This window comes from Dunckerocampus dactyliophorus, chromosome 8 (assembly GCF_027744805.1).
Source record: "Dunckerocampus dactyliophorus isolate RoL2022-P2 chromosome 8, RoL_Ddac_1.1, whole genome shotgun sequence".
Classification (NCBI taxonomy): Eukaryota; Metazoa; Chordata; class Actinopteri; order Syngnathiformes; family Syngnathidae; genus Dunckerocampus; species Dunckerocampus dactyliophorus.
This window is the reverse complement of record NC_072826.1, coordinates 7,493,489-7,518,857: the sequence shown is the minus strand read 5'-3', so window position 1 is coordinate 7,518,857 and position 25,369 is coordinate 7,493,489. Positions and strand designations below refer to the sequence as shown.

The 25,369-nt window shown below is 39.0% G+C and overlaps 1 protein-coding gene across 6 annotated transcripts in view; it reads left to right on the top strand.

Moving 5' to 3' along the window:
• slc2a9l2 (solute carrier family 2 member 9, like 2) overlaps positions 1–25,369 on the top strand; it is a 100,546-nt gene that overhangs the window by 67,691 nt on the left and 7,486 nt on the right. For all 6 annotated transcript variants that reach the window (XM_054784125.1, XM_054784126.1, XM_054784127.1 and 3 more), the window contains one exon: positions 12,089–12,216. In XM_054784125.1, the coding sequence (XP_054640100.1) occupies positions 12,089–12,216 (128 nt within the window). The remainder of the gene's footprint in view (positions 1–12,088; positions 12,217–25,369) is intronic.

Genomic DNA, 25,369 nt, shown 5'->3' with positions numbered 1-25,369 from the left:
GCTGTCATTTACAACTTGCGGGAGAAGCAATCACCATAATTAAATACTTTACATTTTATTGCAAAAAAGAATGCACTCGAGTGAGCTGTAAGCTGTGACTTTGTGGATTTGAATACTTTTTTTTATTAAGAAAGGTGGTGCCAGTCATGCTGAGCCTTGGCCAACCTCTCACAATCATGCCATAGAAGGGGAAGTGTAACAGACATGAGCATGGATTGGAACGCTCACACTAGCTAAACATAACGAATTTAAGGCGTTCAGTGGGCACAAGCTGATTCAAATCGTCCAACGTGAATACAGCTGTCTCATGAGACACGCTGACGACTTGTACAACTTTATAAGTATCATTTTCCTCTCAATTTTGGGGTAATTCCAAATTGTACTACCTCACTGGTATGTGACCTTGGAGGTTCAGCAGGAACCAAACATTTTAAACACTACTACAAACGTCAAAAATGAAAAAAGAAATGCTGTTAAAATGTTTGGGAGTATGTTTTATGATTTTCCTCTTGATAGTTTGTTCTGCTTGGTTCGTGTATTTACGGTATAACCTGCATCGTGATGAAGGGTGCTCGCTTCAGCTTTCAGTGTTCCCCTGGTGACTGGATATGAGGGTTGCGTTTGAGGATGGCTAGTTAATTGGGTCCTCCCACAGCTGGAGGCTTTAACTTCGACTCAGTGTTAGGTCCTCGGAGGCAGTCATTTGTTCAGCTGACACTGGTGACATCTGGAAAAAATGGTTTAGAGGTCATATTTTGAAATTTTAGGACATTGGTGTTGTACTGACTGCAAAATAGTGCTGTGTCTTTACCTCCCGTTTTTTTGGCTGTGGTCTATACACAGAAGTCTATGTGTTATTTTAAAGGTGACACATTTTATTTTTGACATACACATGCCTTTTGTTTTTTATACATCATCACGGTCCTTCCTGCTGAGCGGAGGCAATCATGTCATTAAATTGAAAGGAATTCTGTTGAACAAATACTTTTTAACTTCTGCACCTTGTCAAACCGGAGAAAATGTAGCTTTTCTCTTCTCTTCTCTTGTGTCTAATGTATATGGAAACAAGCACACCTACACGACTAATAAGAGTACTTTTAATAGCCCCCGTGCAGCATTCCCCTCACCACACTTGTCAATTTAACACATTTTATAGCAGTACATATGCAGAACCGTGAGCTGTGAGGACAAAAGAAACACAGCCCACAGGGGCTTCTCTGTTCACTCCCAATAAATGTCAATAAGTGTTAAGAGCATCCGATTTGAGCAGATTGAGATTTTTGTCATACGCCTACAGCATGGGCTCCTTCCATATGTTAATTATATTTGCCCCCTTTTTAGGAAGGTTTTTTTCCCCCTTATTCCAATTATCTTGAGGATTGGGCTCTTTTCTGCCGTATGCAATAACTGCAGTATTGTATTTCCATAATTCGTGATCATTATTGCCCAATTGTGGTGTTTCGAATTCATGCGGCAATATTGACAACATGTGTGGAAGTACTACAGTGTTTACAGTGTGTTGAAATGTATGCAGATTTATTGTAATTCTTTTCTGACCTCTCGGGTGACCGAGACGTCCACCACGGTCAAAAATCTAGCCAGTCTTCTTTTGTATACAAACTAGTGGTTGGACAGTATGTTTATATTGTTATATATTCCATCATTATTGCTCATGGTATAGTATAAATACACAAACTTCAGATATCAATATAGACTTACCACCTGCGGGGGTAAGATTGTCGAGGGCAAACTGGTCTTTGGGAGCCAAATCTGGCTCTTTGGACATGGAACGTCACTTCTCTGGTGGGGAAAGGGTCTGAGCTTGTGCAAGAGGTTGAGACATTCCGACTAGATATAGTCGGACTCACCTCGACCCACAGTTTGGGTTATGGAACCAAACTCCTCGAGAGGGGCTGTACCTTGTCCTCCACTGGAGCTGCCGCAAGGAGATGGCGCTGTGCTGATAAGATAAAGAATAGATAATACAGTATATTTAGAATAGACAGTAATACTTGTACTAGTAATAGACCAAGTAAAAGAGTGCTCTTCCGATTCAATGGCTTCTACTCTTGAAAATTGATTGTGATGAGTGTGGGAATTATTAACTTGAGTCTCATTCGCTGTAACACAGCAGCTAGTTTTCGCAGTTCTGTTGTCGTGGCTGATTATAGCATGAAGCACTTTGATTTAAATAGTTTTGCTGCAAGGGTTCTTTTATATTTCCTAGGACATGTAGCTATCTTATTTGGGTCACACATTATGTGGGCTGTGTGAATTGGGGTTTGGTCATATTTTGCTGTATTAACAGTGCGAATAAAGTGACACCACACTTATCTTCTCTATCACATATAAACTGTGCCTTGATAAGTGATACGACAATTTGACAAATTTAAGCCTGTTTCTGAATAAAACAAATTTACTGATTCTTTGCTGTGCAGCCTCAGGCAGGCAAGACACCTGCTGTTTATAAGAAATGACTTTGTTTTTCTTCTCTTTGCCAAAGGCTGCGGCAGTTTTTTAAACAGCGACTCGTCTTCTTTTGGTTTTAAGCCCGCCAGATCAGAGAGAGGATCTGTCCTAGCTACCACTCAGTCAAACATCAATAGTCACCATTTGTATACTTTACACTGCTAACCAACCCAGAACACAGTCACAGCCAGTAGTGTGAAATTGAAATTATCGACGATAATCGATCATTTCAACCTTTTTTTAAGCCATATTATCATTAACATTCAAATATCATTGTGTCATGTCACATTTGAACCACTAAATGGCGCTAAAGCTGAGTGTACCTGTGTGAGGCCCAGAAATCGCCAACTTTAACCTTGACTAATCGAGGGAGGTCACCAATTCACATACCAATCCTACTCAAGGTGTCAAAAGAACTACACACAGCAACGCAATAGGTGGATAAAAACAGACACGACACTACCAACGTATAATGCAGAATATTAACCAACTACTATGTGAGCTCTCAGCATGTACTTTCCAGCCATTTACAAAAACTGTACAGCAAAGCATGCTGGGAAAGAGGAAGTGCGCCCAGCGACGCTACACTATTTCGACCGTCTTTGTTCAGAAAAAAAACCCACTTTAATAAAACCTACGCACACGCAGTTATGTAGTGCATTGTTAAACTATTGTGGGAGTCCTATTTGAGTAAAATAATGGATATGACAGACTGCACGACTTGCATGAATTTAGATGGTAGCCATTTACGCAACACTGCGCAACTGTACAAGCTATGGCAGCTCAGGAGGGACGCTAAAGACATCACCGCTTCTTACACACACAATACATTACAAGCTGTACCACAGGTGAGTGGGCTAAAATGCAATGTTGCTGATATGTTCTTCAATGCGTATTATTTCACTCACTTATACTGCGGTTTGCGACATGTAATTCCTACTGTCTGTCTCACATTTCCCTAAATGTTGGCTTTTCAACCGTATTGAAAGGTTACATTTCTTTTGCAATGCAGCGAGCGACGCTGTGAACGCGCACCATTTTGCGCTGTTTCGCTTAATATTTACTCCGCCGATCAAACGCCTCAGTAAGCGTTGACTGTCGGGAGAAAGGCTCTGATGCACATCCACACTGGAACTGTGACATTGGACTTAGAAACTATCGCTTTTGTGCCTTTATTGCCATTGGAAGCAGTCAGAGCACAAAGCTCCCGCCTCCACTACTGGGACAAAGAGGCTTAATAGCTGAGAAGATGCTTACTCTCTTCTGTGTTCATTTCATATAGAGCCAGTGCGCACAGACACATGCAGAGTGAACCGTCTTTTTATCCAGCCTGTGTACTACAGAGAGACTAACAGACGTGCATATACGTACATGTCGGTTTATCGAGGGCTCATACTTATCGACCTGTTTTTTTTTTTTTTAGCGTTCGATAAATCGATTTATCCATTATCGTGACAGGTTTATGTGTTCAGATGTACAGACTATATAAACTGATTAATTGCTGTATTTGCACCAGAACAGTGATAGTTATCGCCTCACAGTTTAAAGTTAATTACTGAGTTTGAAGGCCACACGTCGTCATCATCCACTATGATTCATGTGATTTCCATCGCAACAGTCCTCCCTCTTAAAGCTTTTCATTGTGCAACTTCCCACAATCTGCCAGGATGCAGTATAGCAGTGTTATAATCCTTTAATAGAGGCTACATATCATCGCCTCATCTGTGGAGATCTGTGTGCTCAGTTTTGTATTCTAATCATGCTATTAGGAGAATTTCACTGGAGCTCTCGGGTGAGAGAGTCACAGCTTTTGTGTCACAAATATTCAATAAACATGGCTGGAAAAGTAATCACTATGAAATTCTTGCATCAGTGGTTGTTTTCAAAGAGATAACGAGATAGCGAAAATCAGGCATAGGAAGTTCATCCCGGCTGTCATTGATGGGTGATTAATTGACAGGTGGCAGTGACTCAAGAATGAAACTGCAAGACATTAAAATAGGAGCTCTTTCCAGCCACAAACTGCACATCGGCAATATCACCCTAAAGGGCTGATTTGAATACATTACATTTACTTTTCATTGTTAAACAAATGATAGTTATTTAAATACTAATGGAGATTAAATGTATTTGATAACTCCACTAAATTCAACATTTACACAGCAAAGACATTTACACAGCAAAAATGAGTTGGAAATCTCATATTAAATATATACAACAAAAGGTGGCGAGAAATATATCTATATTGAATAAAGCAAAATATGTTCTTGATCAAAAATCACTCCACATCCTGTACTGTTCCTTAGTACTTGTATTACCATATTTAACGTATTGTGTATATGGGGAAATAATTACAAAAGCAATCTTCACTCACTCACTGTACTGCAAAAAAGATCTGTGAGGATCATTCATAATGCCAAGTATAGAGAACACACAAACCCTTTATTTTTAAAATCACATATATTAAAATTTGCAGATTTAGTAAACTTTCAAACCGCCAGAATAATGCATAAAGTTAATAATAACTCGTTACCAAAAAACCTCAAACAGTATTTCTCAATCAGACAGGAGAAATATGATCTTAGAGGAAAGTTGAACTTAACACATTTATACGCGAGAACTATGCTGAAAACCCACAGCATTTCAGTGTGTGGAATGAAATTATGGAATGGATTGAGTAAGGAACTCAAACAATGTACAGAATTGAGCAAATTCAAAAAGCAATACAAGCAGTTGATGTTTGTTAAATACAAGGCAGAAGAGTCCTGATCATCACAATGATGTTCTGTCAGGTTCGTTACATGTGCATATATATATATATATATATATATATATATATATATATATATATATATATATATGTATATATGTATATATATATATATATATATGTATATATATATTTTGCTTTTGTTTTTTTAAGGAAAGGGGAATAGAAAAAGAAAAGAGAAAAAAGGGGGAAGGGAAAAGAAGAAGAAAGGAAAACATTTTTTCTTTATTCATATTTAACTTATATATATTTTTTGTCTTACTGTCATCTATTATGTATTATCCTGATTACCACAGAAAACATGACATGGAACGCAGGAAGTGAATAACAAGTGTTGTAATAGATGTGGAATAGATGGGGGGTAGGATTAAATAAGCTTTGCTTCTTCCTACTCCTTTTGGACATGTGGAACTGTCAAACAATGAGTCATGAGATGTATTCCATTGTAACATTCATGTTCAAATAAACTAAACCAAACCAAACCAAACCAAGATTGTATGTGCAAAACATGCTACTAAGGCTACGCAAGCTTCTGTGTAACCTTCCCGGTTCAGTGAGCCCCTCGCTTCGCCGTGGGCTCAAACGAATGTCCTTCATAATGAGAGTGAAGAGCACTAGACGTCGAGCTAAAAGCACAGACTGTCAACCTGAACTCCAGCGCAACTCTTAATGTTCACACTGGCTGACAGCCGTTATACAATCGTTATACCTGTACTGTCGTCCCTCGCTTATCGTGGTGAATAGACACGACTGCGGTAAGTGGCTGGAACCAAGTGAGTTGGGAGTGCCAGGCATCGAGATAAAAGCCCAGACTGTCAACTCGATGTCCAGAGCGACTCTTAAGGTTCAGGAAGTGAGGTTTACCAACAAACTCACACAGCCACACTGGCTGGCATCCATTGCCTCTGCAATGTCACAACATTTATGTCTGTCCGGAGCTGCATTATTTTTTTCCCTCAAGATTTGGACCACTGCTCAAAGTCTCCCAACTATCCTTTCACTTTTGAATAATGTGTTGGACAGTTCTTAACCCGATTTTAGTAGTTTCTGCATTCTTCTTAGATGTTTTCTCATTATCGATGCTTGCCAACATTTTCACCCCTCTGAAACAGATTAGCATCTTTTCCACAACCGCAGGATGTGTCTTTCGACATGGTTGTTTAACAAATGTGAAGCTAATCATCGCATCAGTTGCCAACTCAAATAGCTTGTTGCCAGCTGAAACATTATCACCCATGCAGTATTTATCCAGTGGGATACTAGAAGTCTTCTAAATTCATGAGGTTTTGCGAAAGAAAGAGCTTTTTCATTATGTACTATCATAGTCTACAAAAACAAACAATAAATGGAAATTGCATCTCATCATATTGATTACCATAATGACACCCAGTGGGTATCTGCAAACTAAGAATGAACGAAGGACAGCTGCTTGAGAGTTGTGCCCTTCTCGATATGCAACCGATTAAAACAACCGTCTGATTGTATGTGAATCACCTTGACGGCTGTGACATTTGCTACTTTTTTAGACCACAGGCAAAATATTTAGTGACTGAAGTGCTGAGAGGCGTCTGTGGAGTGAATCCAAGCCAAGGTGAAACTTAATGATGTGTGGTGGCCATTATTACAAGGTGTAATTAGAAGAACTATATGAATAAATGAAGGAAGTGAAAGACAGAAGTATAGAAAGTTGAGGAATCCGTTCACACCAGTCTTATTTTACTCATCATTACATACAGTACAGATGCTCTTTTCATCATTTATCCCTGTGTTGCAGTTCTGCCGTTTCATTGTGCTTCTTGCCAAACTCCAACAGCATCATACATCTGCAGAGCTCCATAATAATTTCCAGCATGCCCTGGACTGATAGAATTTTGAATGTGGCAGAGCTGTGATTGTTGTCATTCCTACAAATATTCCTGTAGACACCCCTCCTGTACAAACGAGCTTTGCCCATGGGGTTGACATGGAATTTAATATTACCTCGATGTAAATCATATCCCATAGTAGCGGAGTGGGTTGTACAACTGCTGCATTGTTTTTCTGTTGCCAACTTGTCTTCAACAGAGAAGGACGTATTCTACTTTACAACTCCTTTACATTAGTTGTGGAAGTGCATGAAGAAGCTCCCTCTTTAGAATTCACCTCATTATCTTCATCATAGATTTAGAATGTGCCTTTCTGTATGGGGAAAAGACAAGCTGTGTTTGTATTTAGTACTGTATATACTAGCGATGTCCGATATTATCGGCCACCAATAATTATCGGGCCAATGCTGGAATAAAAATGTGATATCGTTATTTTTCCCTACAATGAAAGCCGATAAAGAGCTTTTAACGTCAATGTCACAAATTTGCAACAAATTTGCTGAACTTGCTGTATGAATATAACAACAGACAAGACACTACCAACGAATAATGCAGAATAACCAACAACTATGTCAGCTCTAAACATGTAACTTAGCAGCGCATTTACAGCAGCGGTACAGCAAAGCTCTCTGGGAAACAGGAAGTGCTGTTGTCAAAACCATATACGTAGATGCCGCATCACTGAGTCATACGTCAACGTCGCCGCCATGTATTCTTACAGTATATTAAATATGTAATACATTAATACAGATGGGTGGAGTAGCCAACAAAAAACTGTACTCATTTAAAAGTATTGTATATAATTTTACAGGATAGAATTTTGCTCAAGAAAAGGATATGTAATGTTACACATAAATTGAGACTTGGACAATATCGGCATATTGGTTATCGGCAAAAAAGCCAACATTGGACATCCCTGGTATACACAGTATTTACAGTACCTACTACCGACACCAATACCACTGTTTCCGAGTAGTGGGTGATACTAGAAATTGTCTTACCGATCTGTTACCAACTAAATACAGGGTCAGTATCAATACTGAAACTGATACACATTTATTTGTGAACAATTTAACAATATTAACAACATTATTATATTACATTGGCTCCCCACTAGGCTTTGTTCGATTAATCAGATAAAAAAAAACAACCTTTTACCTTTAGCTGAATTTTCTCCATTTTTGCGGGGTTTGTTTAATTATGCTATGTGCCGTTGGCCAATAAGAGACGAGTGGCAGGCCGCTAATGGCCTTTGAACACCCCTGGTCGAAATGAAGAATGAAGAAACATGTTCTAGTAAAAACTGATTCCATAATACATTGTTATCATGGGTTAAACTTAAAACCCATGCCATATTTATCCAGTCTTATCCCAATTAGTAGACATGTGTTTGTTTATGCAAATGTGTAGCAATGTGTACACAGGGTCACAATTGTCAAACCAAGTTTAATTTGGATGTGATCCAAGTTCAACATTAGGTAACATGGAAAGTCCTTTTTAACAGGATGTTTGTATCTGAGTTGAGCTACCAATTAATTCTGATTTGTATTTTTTTTTCCAAAAGAACTACTAGAAACGTCAACGCTCAAGTCAAAGATGTTCACTGATTCATTTTGCACAGGACAAAGTTTAAGTATTCATTGTCTAAGTGCTCTTACTCACAGGAAAGCTTCCATGTGTTTTATTCTTGGTAAAAAAAAAACAACAAAAAAAAACAGCATAAACGATGCTAAGTACATAGCATCTCTTGAAAATGTTTGCAGTATTTTTTATTGTATTTACAGCTCCTCTGGTATTTGTCTACAATCACATTAGCTCTGAACAGGTATTACAAAAGATTAATCGCTCTGTTGTCTTTAATACATGTTGAATCCCCCGACCGTCTCGAGGCATTTCTAGCGAAGGTCAATTCTGCGGTGGCACATAATTCCACAGTGACTTCAGGCTCTATGTGTTCTCCACAGCAGCAACACTCTACTCTAAAGTGTGCACTGTACCTCTCCTTGGGCTTGTTGTCTCAAGATTTTAACCAAGACATTTAACTGTATTCAACAACAATGTGTTACTTGCTGCCTGGACATCCAAGGCTGCTCTTTTTATTCAATCGCCCAACTGCCTATCAGCATGTCAGCCGATACCAAACCTCTACACTTGCTGTCTGATGTGTATCGGGAGAGTGTAGTTTGACAAATGCAGCTGTCAGTCTCAGGAATAAACTGTGGAATCTTCCTTGCAATATAACAAAAAAACAATTAAAACCAGTGCTGCTGAGTTAAGACAACACAGTCATCTCTCGCCACATCGCGGTTCAAATTTTGCGGTTTCACGCTATCACAGTTTCCAAAAATATATAAATTAATAAATCATGCCGTTTCGTGGTTGAATATGGCCTGCATATTTAAGAATATGTGCCAATTTATGCAAATTATTTGCCTAGATTAAGCATTTTCAGGCATAATAATGGCTAAATGGACTAAAATATAAATATCAGGTATTCAGAAGATGCATTCAAAGACGTGATGGATGCTCTGCAGTATTTGACACTGGTCACTAGGTGTCAGTAATGCTACTGTAATGTTCGGTCAAGCACACAAGCATCAGGCTTTTATACCAGGTTTAAAATACTTCACAACAGGCACAATAGTAATAGCATAATAATAATAATAATAACAATTATAATAATATCAGCTAATCCATGATTAGTTTACAGTATATTTATTGTATTTTTAAGATAATATCATAGTATAAGGTCACATTTATTGGCAAAGAAGATTACCAGTCAGGCAAAATTTAGCATCTTTGCAGATCAAAAAGGAGATAATTTAAAACTCCGTCACAAATCTCTTAAAAATCAGTTTTACATTAGCAGTAATGGAGTGGATGACATGAAAATCCATGCGAGGTACATTTAATTTTGCCGAAGGTGCTCACTAATACTGTACCTCTCTGCATGTTTTATACATAAATGCATTTCAATGATATCAAGTAAGTACAAACAACCATTTATACATGACTGTATTTGGCTAGTGGGGAAACAAATAGTGTACATTTATTGCTCATGATTCAAACCATGCTGTTCCCTCTGGAACTCCACAAGCTTGTACTCTATCCAACTTAATTTGTTTGTGGTACTTTCAGGCACCGCAGCATTTGGTGGCTACAGCTGCAATGAAAAGCTATGAAGATTAATTTCACTCTGGGGGGTTGCACTGACACCCAGCGTAGTCGGACCCCATACCGACTCGGGGAAAACATTCATTAGAAGAGCTTTCGGGAAGAAAAACTAAACCTTTTTTTTTTTTACCTTATTTTCCATATCCCATGTGAGTATCCACAGTTGACACAAGGCTCTGGAATGATGGAGTCAGGTGGAGAATTGGCCTCATCCTTATTATATTCCCTGGAGAATGAATCTGTTTTCTTGGAGCCAAACTTGCTCGACAAATGAGAGTTGATAGGGTTTCTTTAAGACAGAATTTGATGTTACAGCTACCCTTAAAAAACAACTCTAGGCAAGATATAGGGTATTACTTTCCATTCTACTCCTACTGAACCTCAGCCACAAATGGTCTCCCGAGAGGTGTTTGTGAAAAGGCAAGATGTATTGTTTCAATTGCCTTGGGTTAGTTAGCTAGATGGATGGTTACTTAGCAGGATTAAACAAAAACTACACAGGAATTTAACCCACATTCAATTTCCTTGGAAACTTGTGGAGGTTGGGCGGCCTATGTAATTTTGCTGAGGATCTGGATAAACCTGATCTGCACCAAAACTCACATTAGTGCATGTACTGCTTTATAGTTTACATTAGCATAAAGTGCCATTCTGATTCTACAGGATAGTGCGAGGTTTCAAATCTCTTGATACCATACTACGTCAAACAGTGGCACTGGTAGTGTAGCGGTATGTGTTGCTGCCTGTTGTGCAGTCAATTCCATTTGAAAATGTGGCAAGTGTCAGTGTGAAACGGTGATAACAGCCATGAATAACTTAAAAATAATGGGGATGTATAGTTCTCCTTATTTGAATAGCGGCATAGTGTGGCATCACATGCAATCAAATCAGTGGCGGGGGGTGGGTGGGGTCTTAAACCGCATGCACAATACCCCTGTGGTTTGCAGCTTACTGGCTGTCATCTCATATTATGTGATGACCGACAACCTCAGGTGATTAAAAAAAAAAGGGATATTTCGCATGATAAATTCAGTGTGTACAGCACATATGCTGTGTGGTGTCCTAGGAAGTACATGTCATTTAGAAAATGACTCAACAATTCTTCCAAACTTGAATATACAGTGTTCCCTCGCTCTAAGAATCGCATTGTGGGAAGTTGAGTGTCTCTCTCTTCCCTCTCTCGTCTGTCTGCACCGCCCATTGTTTTCTGCGTCTTCATTGGCTGTAAACCATTGTCAGTCCATCTCCTCCCCTTCTTCCATCTCCGCCCTGTCCTGTTTCCTGTGTCATCGCTAGCCTGCTAGCTTGGAAATCAATCTTCTGTTCGAAGGAGGAGGAATGCAACAGGAGGAGTACTGCAGCAATATGTTTTAACAAGGATACAAAAACGCTAAAGTACAGGGGAACGGCGCCAGGACAAAAAGGCACAGTCACAGGAGTGAAATACCGACCTGTAGGTGGATCATTAAAATTTTAATGAAGGTTTGAACTTTTTTGAGAGTGATCGCTCTAAAACACCACAAGGACGCAGAACACAATGCGAGTTTATGCGCAGTTAAAAAAAAAAAAAAGAAGCAAGATTGCACGTAAAAAAATCAACAGGGAATCCGCGAAATGTGAACCGCGATGTAGAGAGGGAACACTGTAGTCGATTATTCTAAGACACTACTAGATGTGTCAGTGTTTCACTGACTGAAGGTAGGTAAGTCAGAGACAGGTGGCTAGATATTTCCTCACAAATGCAAACATGAGCAAGTCAAAGCAGTGATGTAGCTCCATTAATAATTGGTGTGTTTCTCCCCTTTGCTAGGAGGAATCCCCTTTGTCCTGACCGGTGAACTGTTTGAGCAAGCCTATAGGCCTGCTGCCTTTATGATCGCAGGCACTGTGAACTGGCTGTCCAACTTTGCAGTGGGTCTCTTGTTTCCATTCATACAGGTGAGTTACAACACTGTACAGTACTGGACAAGTTGGTGGAAAAACGTAATAAAACAAACTCATGCACTGCAAGGTTTTCCTAATACTTCATAGCATACAGCAGAATACCAACTGACCACAGAATTACGACCACCAGCACAATCTAATGAACACTGATACATTATCTTTAGCCCAAATTCTGCTGCTGTGGATTAATTTGGATTAATCACTTGCTTTCACACATTTCCTCCGGTTGGCGGACTGGACATGAAACAAAGAATCTAAATGTTAAAAATTGAACGATCAGTCAGAATGGTACAATTTCCATCCACATGACACGGGACATGACATTTTCATATGATTCGACTGCAAGGTTGACTCTGAATCGAATCTTCGGTGGTGAAAGCATCACACATATAAAATTGTGCACCATTTTTCATCTATTTATTCCTTCTCTTCTTCTCCTTCTTCTTCTTTCTAGTTCTTCTTATTCCGCCAATTTTTTGTCCGCTAACTCCTCCATTTCTTAATCAAACTAATCCAACATCAAAATGTTCAGATCACTCGGGACAAGTGTGCTAGCAATTCAGACTTTTCTAAATATTCACACATTTTTTGTAATTTCATACTTTCTGTGAAAATTTTCCAATTGATAATGAATGTGCAATGAATGCCCCCCTCTGCTTCGTTTTACATACACCATTGCAGAATCAGTCTACTGAATCTACAGCAGTGATTTCTGATTGCAGCCATCTAACTTCAAGCCAGTTTCATATTGAAAATGAATATGAAAATATAAAATATATATTGAAAGTGCTCAGATAGAGTGCTTGCTTCCTGACATCATCCTTGCGTCATCCAGTTATTTTTGCCATTGTTGTGCTTCATAATGGCGCTTCATTGCAGTGCACCTTTTTAAACCCTTTTTCTTCAACGTTTTTTCCCAAACCATTGGCAATTGTGTCAGTCAGTTTGTCAAACATAGACTTACTGAGGCTCTGAAGTTTCACAAGGTTGATTTGCAACACGCAGGCAACATAGCCTCTTAAGTACTTTAAGAGAAATCCTTGACTTATGTTGTTTGTTACCTCATTTAACTACCTGGAAACGTCTATGTTACAAACAGCTCTCAGTATGATACAGTGCAGTTATACACCACTACAGTATAAACTAAGCACAAAGCAGATAAATCGTGTTAAATTAATACTTCTTTGACTCTGTAAATCAAACCTGAGCATTATTAAATTTATGTTACGCTCAGTTCCCTGAATTTCTTAGGTCGGCATCAGTAAAACTAACGCACTGTAGGTCGTCAATTCTGCAAGAGATGTTTTCTCCTTTATTTTAATGGTTGATTTTGAGGTTGCAATTTGTGTTCTGTTAAACTGTTGGGCTTTTAAACTATGGGGACCTGTTAAATGCTGCAGTTAAAATTGTGTTGTTTTTTTGGGGGCCCCAGGGCTCCACCTTACAGGAATGAAATGCCACTTATTCTAAAGCCATTGTGTTAAATCCAATGGACAGTGGTAAACGTGCAGTCATTTCTTTTAAAGACATGGTTACAAGACAAAAAAGACAAAAAAGGCAAAAACAAAAACGATTCATGTAGGAGCTCATTGTAGTACAGTCGTCCCTCGTCCTACTTTTTGAGCTTTATCTTTCACATTCTATTATTTTAATTTTTTTGCAGATGAAAATAATCCTTCAGTTTCTTGAAAAAACAAAAAAAGCAAAAAGAATCAATAGAAGATCTTAGTTTTGAGTTAATATTGGGACTAAAACGTCTCTTGGCATTGTGTAAAAGCCTTGTAATGAGGCAGCATGCTTAACAGACTAAACTTATATCGACATAATGGCATTTAAGAACGTTTCTTTGCATACCAATGAGAGGCGTGCTGAAAAGGAGTTCATCCCCCCTCATCCCACAATGTGATCAGTGTAATTAAACCTCTATTAACACTAGAATGGATAATAGAAATTTACCAGCGGCCTTGTTGATGTGTGTGGACGAGATTGAATGACTTTATTAGCCTTCTAAATGGAGCAGAACAAACTTGAACAAAGTGAGCAGCACAAGGTAAGAAGACTGCATGGGATTAACAAGGTTTATTGCTCACTTGGCAATGGTGGCAGGGGAGCACTAAGCAAAAGAGGCAGCGCTGCCTTAGAGGCAAAATAATCAGATACACAAAAGTCAAACTACTCAAGGTCAATAATCAGGAACATTCCTGTCATATCCTGGGGAATCAAACACTGAGAAATACTTCTCGACACATTTCTGAAAAGAAGCCAAAATGATAAATCCAGAATATGCCTTTTTGGCAAAAATATTAATCATTACTTTTGGTTTTTGGCCCTAAAACAGGATTAAAAAATACATGTACACCTGTAGAAATGTATTGCCTCAAACCTGCATAATATCTTACATTTTTCATGTTTAGCAAGCTTTAGCCCGGTACACACGTAACTATTTTTAAAAGCTTAACAGAATAAAATGTGAGACCACACATGTTCAATTCTAACACTGAAGAGGGTAGGCTATTGTTATCTACTGTATGGTACATGCACTATTTGGCGCTGTTTTTTCTAGCAGTGTAGTGTCCTGCACTGTTACTTAGCAGTGTTGCACCACTGTCTGGCATGCACTGTTTGGGGAAAAAGCATTTATTTTATTAAAAGTTTAAAAAATCTTTCTGTGTAACGTCTTTCTGTGCACTAAATATCCCATTTTATGACGTGCACACCTGCGACTTATACACGGGTGCGGCTTATATAAGAACAAATCTGTTTTTTCCTCTAAATTTTGTGGATGCGGCTAATACGCCAGTGCGGCTTGTACGGCACAATTTACGGTATATATTTTTGAAGCTGTGAAATTCAAACCGCAAAGTAGTGAGGGACGACTGTACATACAGTATATAGTGTTGGAATTGCACTGCTGTTGATGTATTTAGGTCGGATTAAAGTTCTAAGAGAGCTTCAGACACTGTGCGACTCTGTGGGGACGTTACACTGTGCCCCTGTCCGCCTACATAACAGAGAGGAATGTGGCTTGCCATGATGCACACGCTTTAATTACGATGAAAATGATAACGTAAGTAATGAAATAAATTAGTTACCACCAATAACGCTTTATTTTTGATAGTCCTACTTGTAGCACATCCCACACCGCAGGATGATCAGTCAGGATAATCTTTAGGAGCCAACCAACCTTGGTTGCATTAAGGGGAAGTTGGACTCAAAATCATCCTGATTATTTTTGTCTGTACCCAGCTTTACTCAAGACCATTTGTCCCATAGATTACAACGCTTTAAATCTGCAGTGACAACATCGATTTTTCAAGTGGTGTTTCCATAACTACTTTCTCCAGTTGGCATTGATGTTATAGTAATTGTTTACACCGCTCAATAATTGAAAAAATACTGACTGAAAATCCAACAAATCGTGTGTGGCAATTGTGGCAAGACACTTTTTGTAGGTCCAAAAATCTGTCCACTTTGACCATTAATTAAATTATTGTAGCACAATTAAACAATCAATTACATTAATTAATTACACTTACAGTTAAACAAGGGTCTTAGAAAAAACAGCTTATACCTGCAGTAACACAGCATGGCAGGTGTGCTTGTTGGTCCCCAAAGGAATGACCCTGATGATGATTCTGATGTGTTATGTTGTTATAAGATGCAATTAATACATATTGTTGTTTTAAAGGACCTCGTCTACCTGCAAGTTTTGCTTCATCCAACTTAATGGACCCGTTAAGGATACACACAGAAATATCATCAGGTGTTTTTGATGTAAAACAATGAGCGTATAATGGCCTGCTCATACACATACTGTTGGGTCAAACACTCGCTCATACACCAATGCTACAGGCAGGTGTGTCAGTGTTTTCATGGTTTAATAAGACGCATCGAGTTCTGCTTTAGCTCTCATACATCCATAACAGAAAAAGTACCACTTGAATTTATTGGTGCACTTGTAAATAAAAAGTTATTTTTAAATGAAACTAAATTGTTTTTTCAACTAGTTTGTCAAGGCCCCCGCATTGTAAATCCTTTTAACACATGACTGAAACACACCAGAAGAGATACAGAGACAATCACATTTTTTCTTTTTTTTTTTTTTTTTTAAGCATTGAGACTTTTTCCATGCAGTTTTTTATACTGGCTGAGAGAGTCTTACACTGCGGAACAATGGACAACCTGCTGTCATGGTTACTTGGCGACAGGCTTGGCGACTTCATGAAACAAGACAAGCATAGCCCATCACATTTAATCCAATAAGACTTCTTATTAGACAGTTTACTACAGGTTGAAGGTAAAGAGTAGGTCTGCCTGTGAATTTTCTCATTCATACAATGAATCAATGAATGAATGAATAAAGAAAAAAAAGGGGAAAAAAGAGAGAGAGGGAAAAAAAAGGAAATGTTCTCATTCATCCCGTTCATTGTATTCTCAGGGCATTCCATCAATCGCAACTGGTCTGTTCAGGTTGTCTTAGACGTTTCGCCTCTCATCCGAGCAGGCTTCATCAGATCATGCTAGAAGACTTGGTGGGACACACACCAGTCAGACTAGATAGGACAGCTCTAGTCTAGTTCATTCTCAAAGGCTTGGTGGGACACACTCCAGTCAGACTAGATAGGACAGCTCTAGTCTAGTTCTTTCTCAAAGGCTTGGTGGGACACACTCCAGTCAGACTAGATAGGACAGCTCTAGTCTAGTTCTTTCTCAAAGGCTTGGTGGGACACACACCAGTCAGACTAGATAGGACAGCTCCAGTCTAATTCATTCTCAAAGACTTGGTGGGACACACACCAGTCAGACTACATAGGACGGCTCTAGTCTAGTTCATTCTCAAAGGCTTGGTGGGACACACACCAGTCAGACTAGATAGGACAGCTAGTTTGACAGCGTGGTGCAAAATCCAATCTGTTTATCCTCTAAAGGAGGAGGCAGGTCCAGACGGGAATGATTTGCTCTTTAGTGGTGTCAAACAACGATGGTTAGGATACAACTGGACCCAAGTACACAGTGCACTTTCCCATGCACAACCACATATACAGGTGCCAAAACTGGACACGTTATGAAATCAATTCCATTGTTCCTCCTGCTAGTTATTAATGACGACTGACAATTTGCCTGAAATAATGCCCAAAGCTCATGTTTTTTACAGTTATGTATATTATGATTGTTTTGCATGGTTAGGACAAACAACTAGCCCTTTATATGCTTCAAGTAGGGTTGGTGACCTCTGGTGCACAACACCTCCCATGTTGTGTGTGGGTGAGCAACTGTTCAGAGTTTTGTGCAGTGCTTGTTCAAACTTTCCAACGCTATGATGATCATACTATATATTTGTTTTAGAAGATGATATAACAGATGAGATTTGTTCGTGCAGGGGCACCCTGGGAGAAAACAAACAAAAACTTCTGATTAGATGAAAAAGCCAACTGCTGCTGCTAGGAAACCTGAGAATAAAGTCCCAGTTGGTTGTTGTGACAAGTATGAAAATGGAGGTACAGTACTACAGGTAACATATATGGCCTTCACAGAGGAGCATCAATTGCTGTTAGGCTGTGTTCTTTCCTACATTAATTCGCCGCCTTAATGGATATGGTTTTAATTTATTGCACTGAAAGCTGTTAATGGGTTCCTGTCCATTAACATTATTGAAAACCCACCCACAAGCAAATATGAAGACTCCTAATACAGCCAACATTTATACTTGCATATGTTCATGTAAGACCTTAACGGTGTGCATTAGTGGCAGGCTGTGCCTCATAGTTAACATGGGTCACACAGCCATAAAGTTCCAAACTATGGCTGCAGGTTATATCTATTACGGGAAACATTTTATCGAAATTTGGAAAAATACCCACGTCCCAACAACTAATTTCGTTCAACTTTTGGGTTTCCACGATTTGCACAATATTAGTCTTTACAGACAGTTCCGATCAGATCTAATTTGCATATTGTGCATATTTTAATGAGCGTGCACATATGGCACTAATGCACATGTTCCAAAAATACAGCAGTAATGACTTTTTTGCTTGTTTGTGGTACAATGTAACTGAATATGACAGACGCTTGGCTTGAAAAAATGTTGGTCTGTTGGGGGGGAAGAGCCAATGGGGACTTTTCTCTTGCTCTTTCTTGCTTTTGAATGGTTGTTGGCACATTCACGTTCACTGCGGTCCAGTCAAATGAACAGGCCTGTGTATATGTGCATTGCTGTCAAATTCAAAACTTAACACTGCTGAGCTCAGAAGGCCTAAAACACCCTTTCCTTCGGGAAAACGTCAGTGCCGCATTTTCTGTGCTGGATGAAATGACTTGTGACAAAACTAATCTGTTTGAGGACCACCGTTGTTGAAGCTTCTATCATTTTGACACAATGAAATTCATAACCATCCCCTTCATTTTTGACCAACTACAGTCATAAGATTTAGGAGAGTAGAGTTTGGCTTCGCAAAACAATATGTGTTCAAAAGAGTAATAATACATTTGCATCACAAAAGAGCTGCCCAAAAGAAAGTCAAGTTCTTACTTTTGTTACAAGCGTTACTTTCTCTCTTCTTTTTCCTCCTGCTGCCAATCGCCTGTCCATTGTTGTGGATGTGATGAAGATGGCTGCAACGCTCGTATCTTCATCTGCTGTGGAACACATGTCAAAAAAAATGAACTCTCTCTTTAACATCCTCGTGTATGCTTGTCCTCAGTAGTATCCTCACACCTCTCAGCCAAGGTCTTTAGCTAAATAATTCACTGAGCTGTAACTTCATCCGCTGCTGCGGCCCTGTTGAAATCAAAAGGCAACAATAAATTTGACGTATGCCTTTCTGTGTCTCCTCCCTGCGGTAGTGCCCTATCCACTCTGTCCAAACATCAATCTCCCATACTTCCCATACAGGTTTACTTTCATCAATTATGTTATGACTGATAGCACACCTGTCTGATCTAAGGTCAGTACTAGTAAACATTGTAAAGCATACGTGCAGGTTCTGCAACTGCATGATACAAATGAATATTAGGAAAAAAATAAATGAAAATGAAAAAAAAAGTATAGCGATAATATTTATTTTTTTTAAATGTACTAATTTTATGAGATTAAAGGGAGGACTGTGACCTTTATAGTGAAAGAGTGACAAACAATAACATAAAAGATTTTGGCACATCAACACCATAATCTGTATGAAGAGTTTCATATGACTTTGTAAACGTGTGTTTCTGTTCCTGAGAGAGAACTACATACTCTTAAAAGTGCCTCTTTTGTGGGGTCTACTGGTCTCTGACTGCATTTCTGTTCATGTGGGAATGTTGGCATGAGCTTCTTCTTTCTTTACAACATGTATACAACTTTTTTTCTCATAATATTGGAACTTCAGACTTAAAACAAACGATATTTCTGCTCCCGCTAACACTGCTAGCTCAGCAGACAGATACCAGTTTCAAAATAGACTTCTTTGCAGTTCCATTTTAGAGCCTTTACATGAAGCACTGTAAAACTAAACATAAATCAAATGTCAAAATGTGATTTGATATAAAAAAATGTGATATCAAATGATAAAATTAGGACATGAAACATAAAAGAAATGCATTCCAAACAAATGCGCTAGCTCAATGCTAACTTGTATTGATCGCCCATATACATGCTAGCGATTATCATTAGCGATTTTTAGGGCAAATTTAAACTCCTCCAATATAATGTACGTCCCATTTTAGCATTTAGTTGATGTATGAAACACATAATGTAAAACACACTTACAGGCAAACACTTCCTCAGGCTTCACAAGAGAACTGGCATATTGTACGCCTCAATAGCAAGCGGCTACTTCCTGACTACGGAAACACCTTTAAGACAAACTGAATATACATGCACACTTGCAAATGATACTCAGAAACATAAGAAACAAGGTAATACAATTAGGCAACACAGTGTAGGTATTATGTCATACACAGAGCATAGGTATCATACTGGGGTAGCAGTAGCTCAGTCTGTAAGGATGTGGGCTTTGAAACCAGAAACAGAGTCCCAGTTTAAGTGCTGCTGCTGACAAAACTAAATTGCAACACATTGTTGAAGAGATGCTTGCTGGCTTCCTGACTACCGTAAAGGTTCCCCTGAGGAAGTCACTGAACCCCCACCAACCGAATACGCAAATATAAAAAGTACATTAACAAGAGTGCCATAACAATACAGTCAAAGAACTTACAACAAACCCTAAAACCAAAATTGGCACAGTATTTTCGACATAGTGCACCCTGAGGTACACAATACATTGGAATTTTAGATTTTTCAATACATATTTGCCATAAGAAACAACAGGAATAGGGATAATATGTGGCTGCATGGTGGCCTCGTGATTAGCATGTCATCACAGGCAGGAGATTGACCTTTCGAGTCTCCTTTGGTGCAAAAACATTTTTTAAAGCGTAAAACTTAAAGGGGATCCCTTAATGCCGAGCTAGTTTGTCTTGTCTCTTCCTGTGGTTTGTATTCTGAATTGTTGTTTTGTGTTATAGTCGAATTCCAAGTCATTTGACCTGTGAACCCTTCAATATCCTGAAGGTCCAAGATAGGCATGGCTTTTGCGACGAGCTTTGGCTTTTGTCTGAGGTTGAGAAAAGTGACACGTGTCCACTCACCCACTCCTTAAAGCTCACACAGCCGAGCAGAATAGGTCGAATAAATGTTTGATATTGAAGGGCCTTGGTGGTGCATTTCACCTTCTCTCTTGACCAAATGACGTGGGTCATGTGTTTCAATACATTTCTTATGAGTAACAGACGGGTGAAGTGATCTTGTGGGGACGTGCTGGACAGATGGATTGCTGTTCTATTGCACGTCAAACTCAAAGCATTTAGCCTGCGGAAATGTTTGGAAAATAGCATTAGCTAAGACCGTATTGAGTGCCTCATCAAACAACGTGCTTACGGTAATCTGTGCAACTGTCAGTTGCAACTATTCCTGTAGCGGAGCTAATTTAAAATGGCCCACAGTATTATTGTATATATAGCACAGCCATTGTTACTAAAGAGCTGACCATACCATTTTTTGAGCGTGGATAATTGGGACATGTCCTGTCATGTTTGCAACTTCAAACGATCTTCTGTGTGTTCACTGATGATGCACAGGCGTGTACTCCATTAAGTATGTGTGCAACCAATTATGTTGGATAAAAAGACTAGAAGGTTTTTAAGAAGGTTTTTAATAGTTACGATGTGAAGAAATATCCAAGTGTTGAAAATATCTGGATAAATAATAACGATACAAAAAGGGGGTGAGTGGGGGAGTCTTGTTCGGCTTGCAACTTCAAGTCAGCTTTGAGTTTTGGCCCCTTGCTCTTTTGTAAGGTTGGCCGTTTTGTGTTGATGCACAAGAGAAGAATGGCATTAGTTGTCACATCAATCATTAAGAAAAAAAAAGGAACAATGTGCCACGTTTAAACTACAGAATGTCATATGGTTTGCACATTGATTGTATATTATTCCACATAATTACGTGCCGTTGTTCAACATTGTCTTGAAAAGAGTAAAAGATAAAGAAGGTTGTAAAAAGAGATTATTATGCACTCCAGTTAAACAATTGCAAGAACTTACATTTTGCACTGTTGGCTCTTTAAGAGCTTCTAAGTCAAGCTTCAAAATGCAAAAAGATGAAATTGGGAGTGCGACAATAATATTTTTGAGTAAGCAACTTATTGCAAACAACCATGAAATTGAAATAGGCTGTTCATCAGCTGATCAAAAGTTTTAAGACCATAGCTAAAAAACAAACAAACCCTAAACCCCCCCTAAAATAGAAACGTAGACCATAATTACAAACAATATAGAACATATTTCAGCAAAGTTGATAAATCATGTCAGTGACCCTTTAACCTGTGGTTATGCAATTAAATGTTATTTTTCAACTCTTGTTCCTTTATGTTAATGTTTTATTTTATGCTTGGGGGGATTTCACCATTCTGTGTGCTCTTAGTCTTGTCTTGGACACTCGTTGTTCATGTTGCACATTGCAAGCATTGTAATTGGTTTGATCTCGAGTCAATATACTGTAGTCGGATGAAGGCATTTATCATCAAGCGCTCACCAGAGCTTGTCCAAGCTCTGTTCAGTGTAAACACAATATGCCAACATATTTCTGGCAAAACCTCACATGTCTTTTGCCTCAGCAGCAGAACCAACGCAAACAATGGAAAGTTAAGGATGAATGTATCCATTGTAATTGTCATGATGGGAGCACAAGTCTGCCCGTGGCCATGAAATTGTTGTGACGTCGGGTTGACCTTTTGTCAAATGTTTTTTGCTTTTTTTATTTGTTGTGCCTGTGGAGAAACCTAAATTTAGCCACGGAGTCAGTCGCACCAGTGTGTCATCTGCTGACGTGTGAACCAATAGCCAGAACAGATGACTACATCAAACTCAGTAATGCCCTAAAAGCAGTCAGTTTGTGTTAAAAACCAATGGAATTGAACAGGGATTTAATGTGTGCTAATGTCAGTGCAGAACTAGGGAAGATGGATAGAAAAGGCTTCGTCACCTCTCATTTAAAGTTTAGTCATTGAAGTGTTTAAGGCTCCTATGCAGCTATAACAGTTTCCACCCTTCGGTTAAGACTTTCTACAAGATTTTAGCGTGTGTGTTCATGCAATGACGCATTTTTTAGGTCTGTGGTAGTTCATCTTAAAAGTGTTTGATGGGGTTCAGGTCAGCGCTCTCTAATTCTTTCACACCATCTCCACCAAGCATGCCTTTATGGACTTAGTTTGTTTTCATGCTGGAACAGAAAAAGGCCTTCCAAGCTATTTCCATAACAAGGGGCCATTATGTTAAGTTGATGTCGCTTTGTGCATGCTGGCAACGTATTACATATGAAATGTTAAATAAGCCTGCACATAGAAATTAAGATCTGAGCCACCTTGCAGTCTATCACTGGCTGTAAATGTTGATCATGAGGGCTGTCAATCTCAAATATCCTGCAGTCATTTTTTTCCCCACACATTTGCTAGAAACTAGAATGGATTTCCACACCAGTTGTCCTCATTTTGGCAACTTCGGGCTTTTGGATAATGTTGAATTTACTTGCCTCAATAAATCCTTGAGCTCCTTTTTAACTGAATGCTTTGGATTATAATCCATCTGTACATTTGTAGCTCGGTGAACACTTCCATCCAGCGTTTTGCTGTAAGCAGGTAGTGGTAGCTTTACCTTTCAGAGTTCTTCTTGCATAATTTTATCAGCAGTACACCAGACACATGTGCACATGGTGCAAATGTCTCAAGGGCTCCATGGATGACAGGCCACGTGTTTCATTTTTGCATCACAAGCTCGCAATCGACACACGCCTACATGTCTGTGTTAGTCACTGATTGAAGGAAGACAGAGGGGAGCGATGTAATGTGACGATAACAATGATGGACGCTTCAATTTGATGGATGCGCTGCGGGGTGGCGACTGCTGACGTCACCCAGTGGGAAGATTCTGTGGAGAGGAATGTGCAATTAGACAGATAATAGAGACGTGTAGCAAAGATCAAGCGATGCCATGTGCAATTGCATTAGCCGGTGAGTTGTGAAGACGACCAAGGTGAAGGTGTGGTGTGATGGAGTAGCAGGATGTTATTTTTAGCCAGCCAGTTCCTCAAATATTGCATTGTCAGCTATTCACATCACACCTGAAACCACATCTGACCCGTCATGTGACACCTGCACCTTGCTGCATCAACACATTCCTTCACCTCCAACAAAGTTCAGCCCTGCGAACTTTTGGTGCTCCTTTTGAGAGAAACGGATAAAGGGATTTATTCATGACTAATATTCAATGTCTCCCATTATGTTAGAATCCTTCGCAGTCTGGGCCATAATTATGCTGTGGGTTCATAATGAGACTGAGAATGACCAAAGATTAATTTAGATAACCCTATTATCTAGCAAAGGTGAATTTAAACTACCACAATTCTGTCATTATCAGTTTTTATCTGGAGGAAAAGAACATTGCTGCCGTCATTTCTTTCTTTGTATCTGTGTTATGCACAGGCAGTGTCACTGCAACCTCCTCTAAAAAGACCATGCCATCCCTCTTTTATACATCCTTCTATTTTCTACTGCTTATCCTGTTCTGTCCTATTTTAGCGGGCTTTGGTTGATCGGTGGAGTACACCCTGGACTGGTCACCAGTCAATCCCAGAGAATGTACAGACCAACAACCATTCACCTCACATTCACACAAACCCTTGCTTTTTTTTATTCTTTTTAACTTTTGTTTTGATTGATTTCCGCTGCTCAAACAGTAATAAGGAGCTGCCAGCCATTAACTACTCAAATTATGTCAAATTTTCTTTGGTTTAATTTAGCTTTAGGGTCGTCCCTCGCAATATCATGGTTCGTATTGCGCTTTTTCAGAAATTGCTTAATTAATAAATGATCACAGTTTCATGGTAACCTACGGCCTATTATTAATCAAAACATTGAAATACAAGTAATGCGTAGTATTCTGGTCACTAGGTGGCAGTAATGACACAAAACATTTAGACATTACCTTACATTACATTACCTTAACACTGCATGAAGTCAGTCATGTCCGTCATGATAGAGCGAAAAAAAAAGTTCTCCTCCCATCCTGTGTGCAAGTGGTAATTTTTGGCTTCATAAGTTTAGAATAAATAAATTCGAGGCTATCTGGTTAGCTCACTAGCTTATTAGCTCACTAGCGGTGGTCTTGAGTCCCTGCAGCATAAGAGTTGCAATGTGGTGTAAACAATGAAGGTGACTTATAGGGGTGTTATTTTACGGCTACAGGGCTCTAATGTTAACCGTATTAAGAAAGACATAAGGTTTTCTGTGCTCTAACTATGAAAATATTCCATTTATTAACATTGAAGCCTATATCACGGAACCAGTTAATTGCTATAAATGTATATTCAAATAACGAAAAGATCGTTTTTTTCACGTAAACTCTAATCAGATACAGTTGTCCCTTGGCACGTCACAATTCCAGCTTCACAGCTTCCATGATTTGCAGCTTCATTCCATCCCGGTTTTCAAAAATATATTAATTAATAAATCATGCTGTTTCGTGGTTGAATAAAATGGCTAAATGAAGGCATAAAATAGCTAAATGAACTAAAATGCAAATATAAGCTATTAAGAAATCGCATTCAGTATGC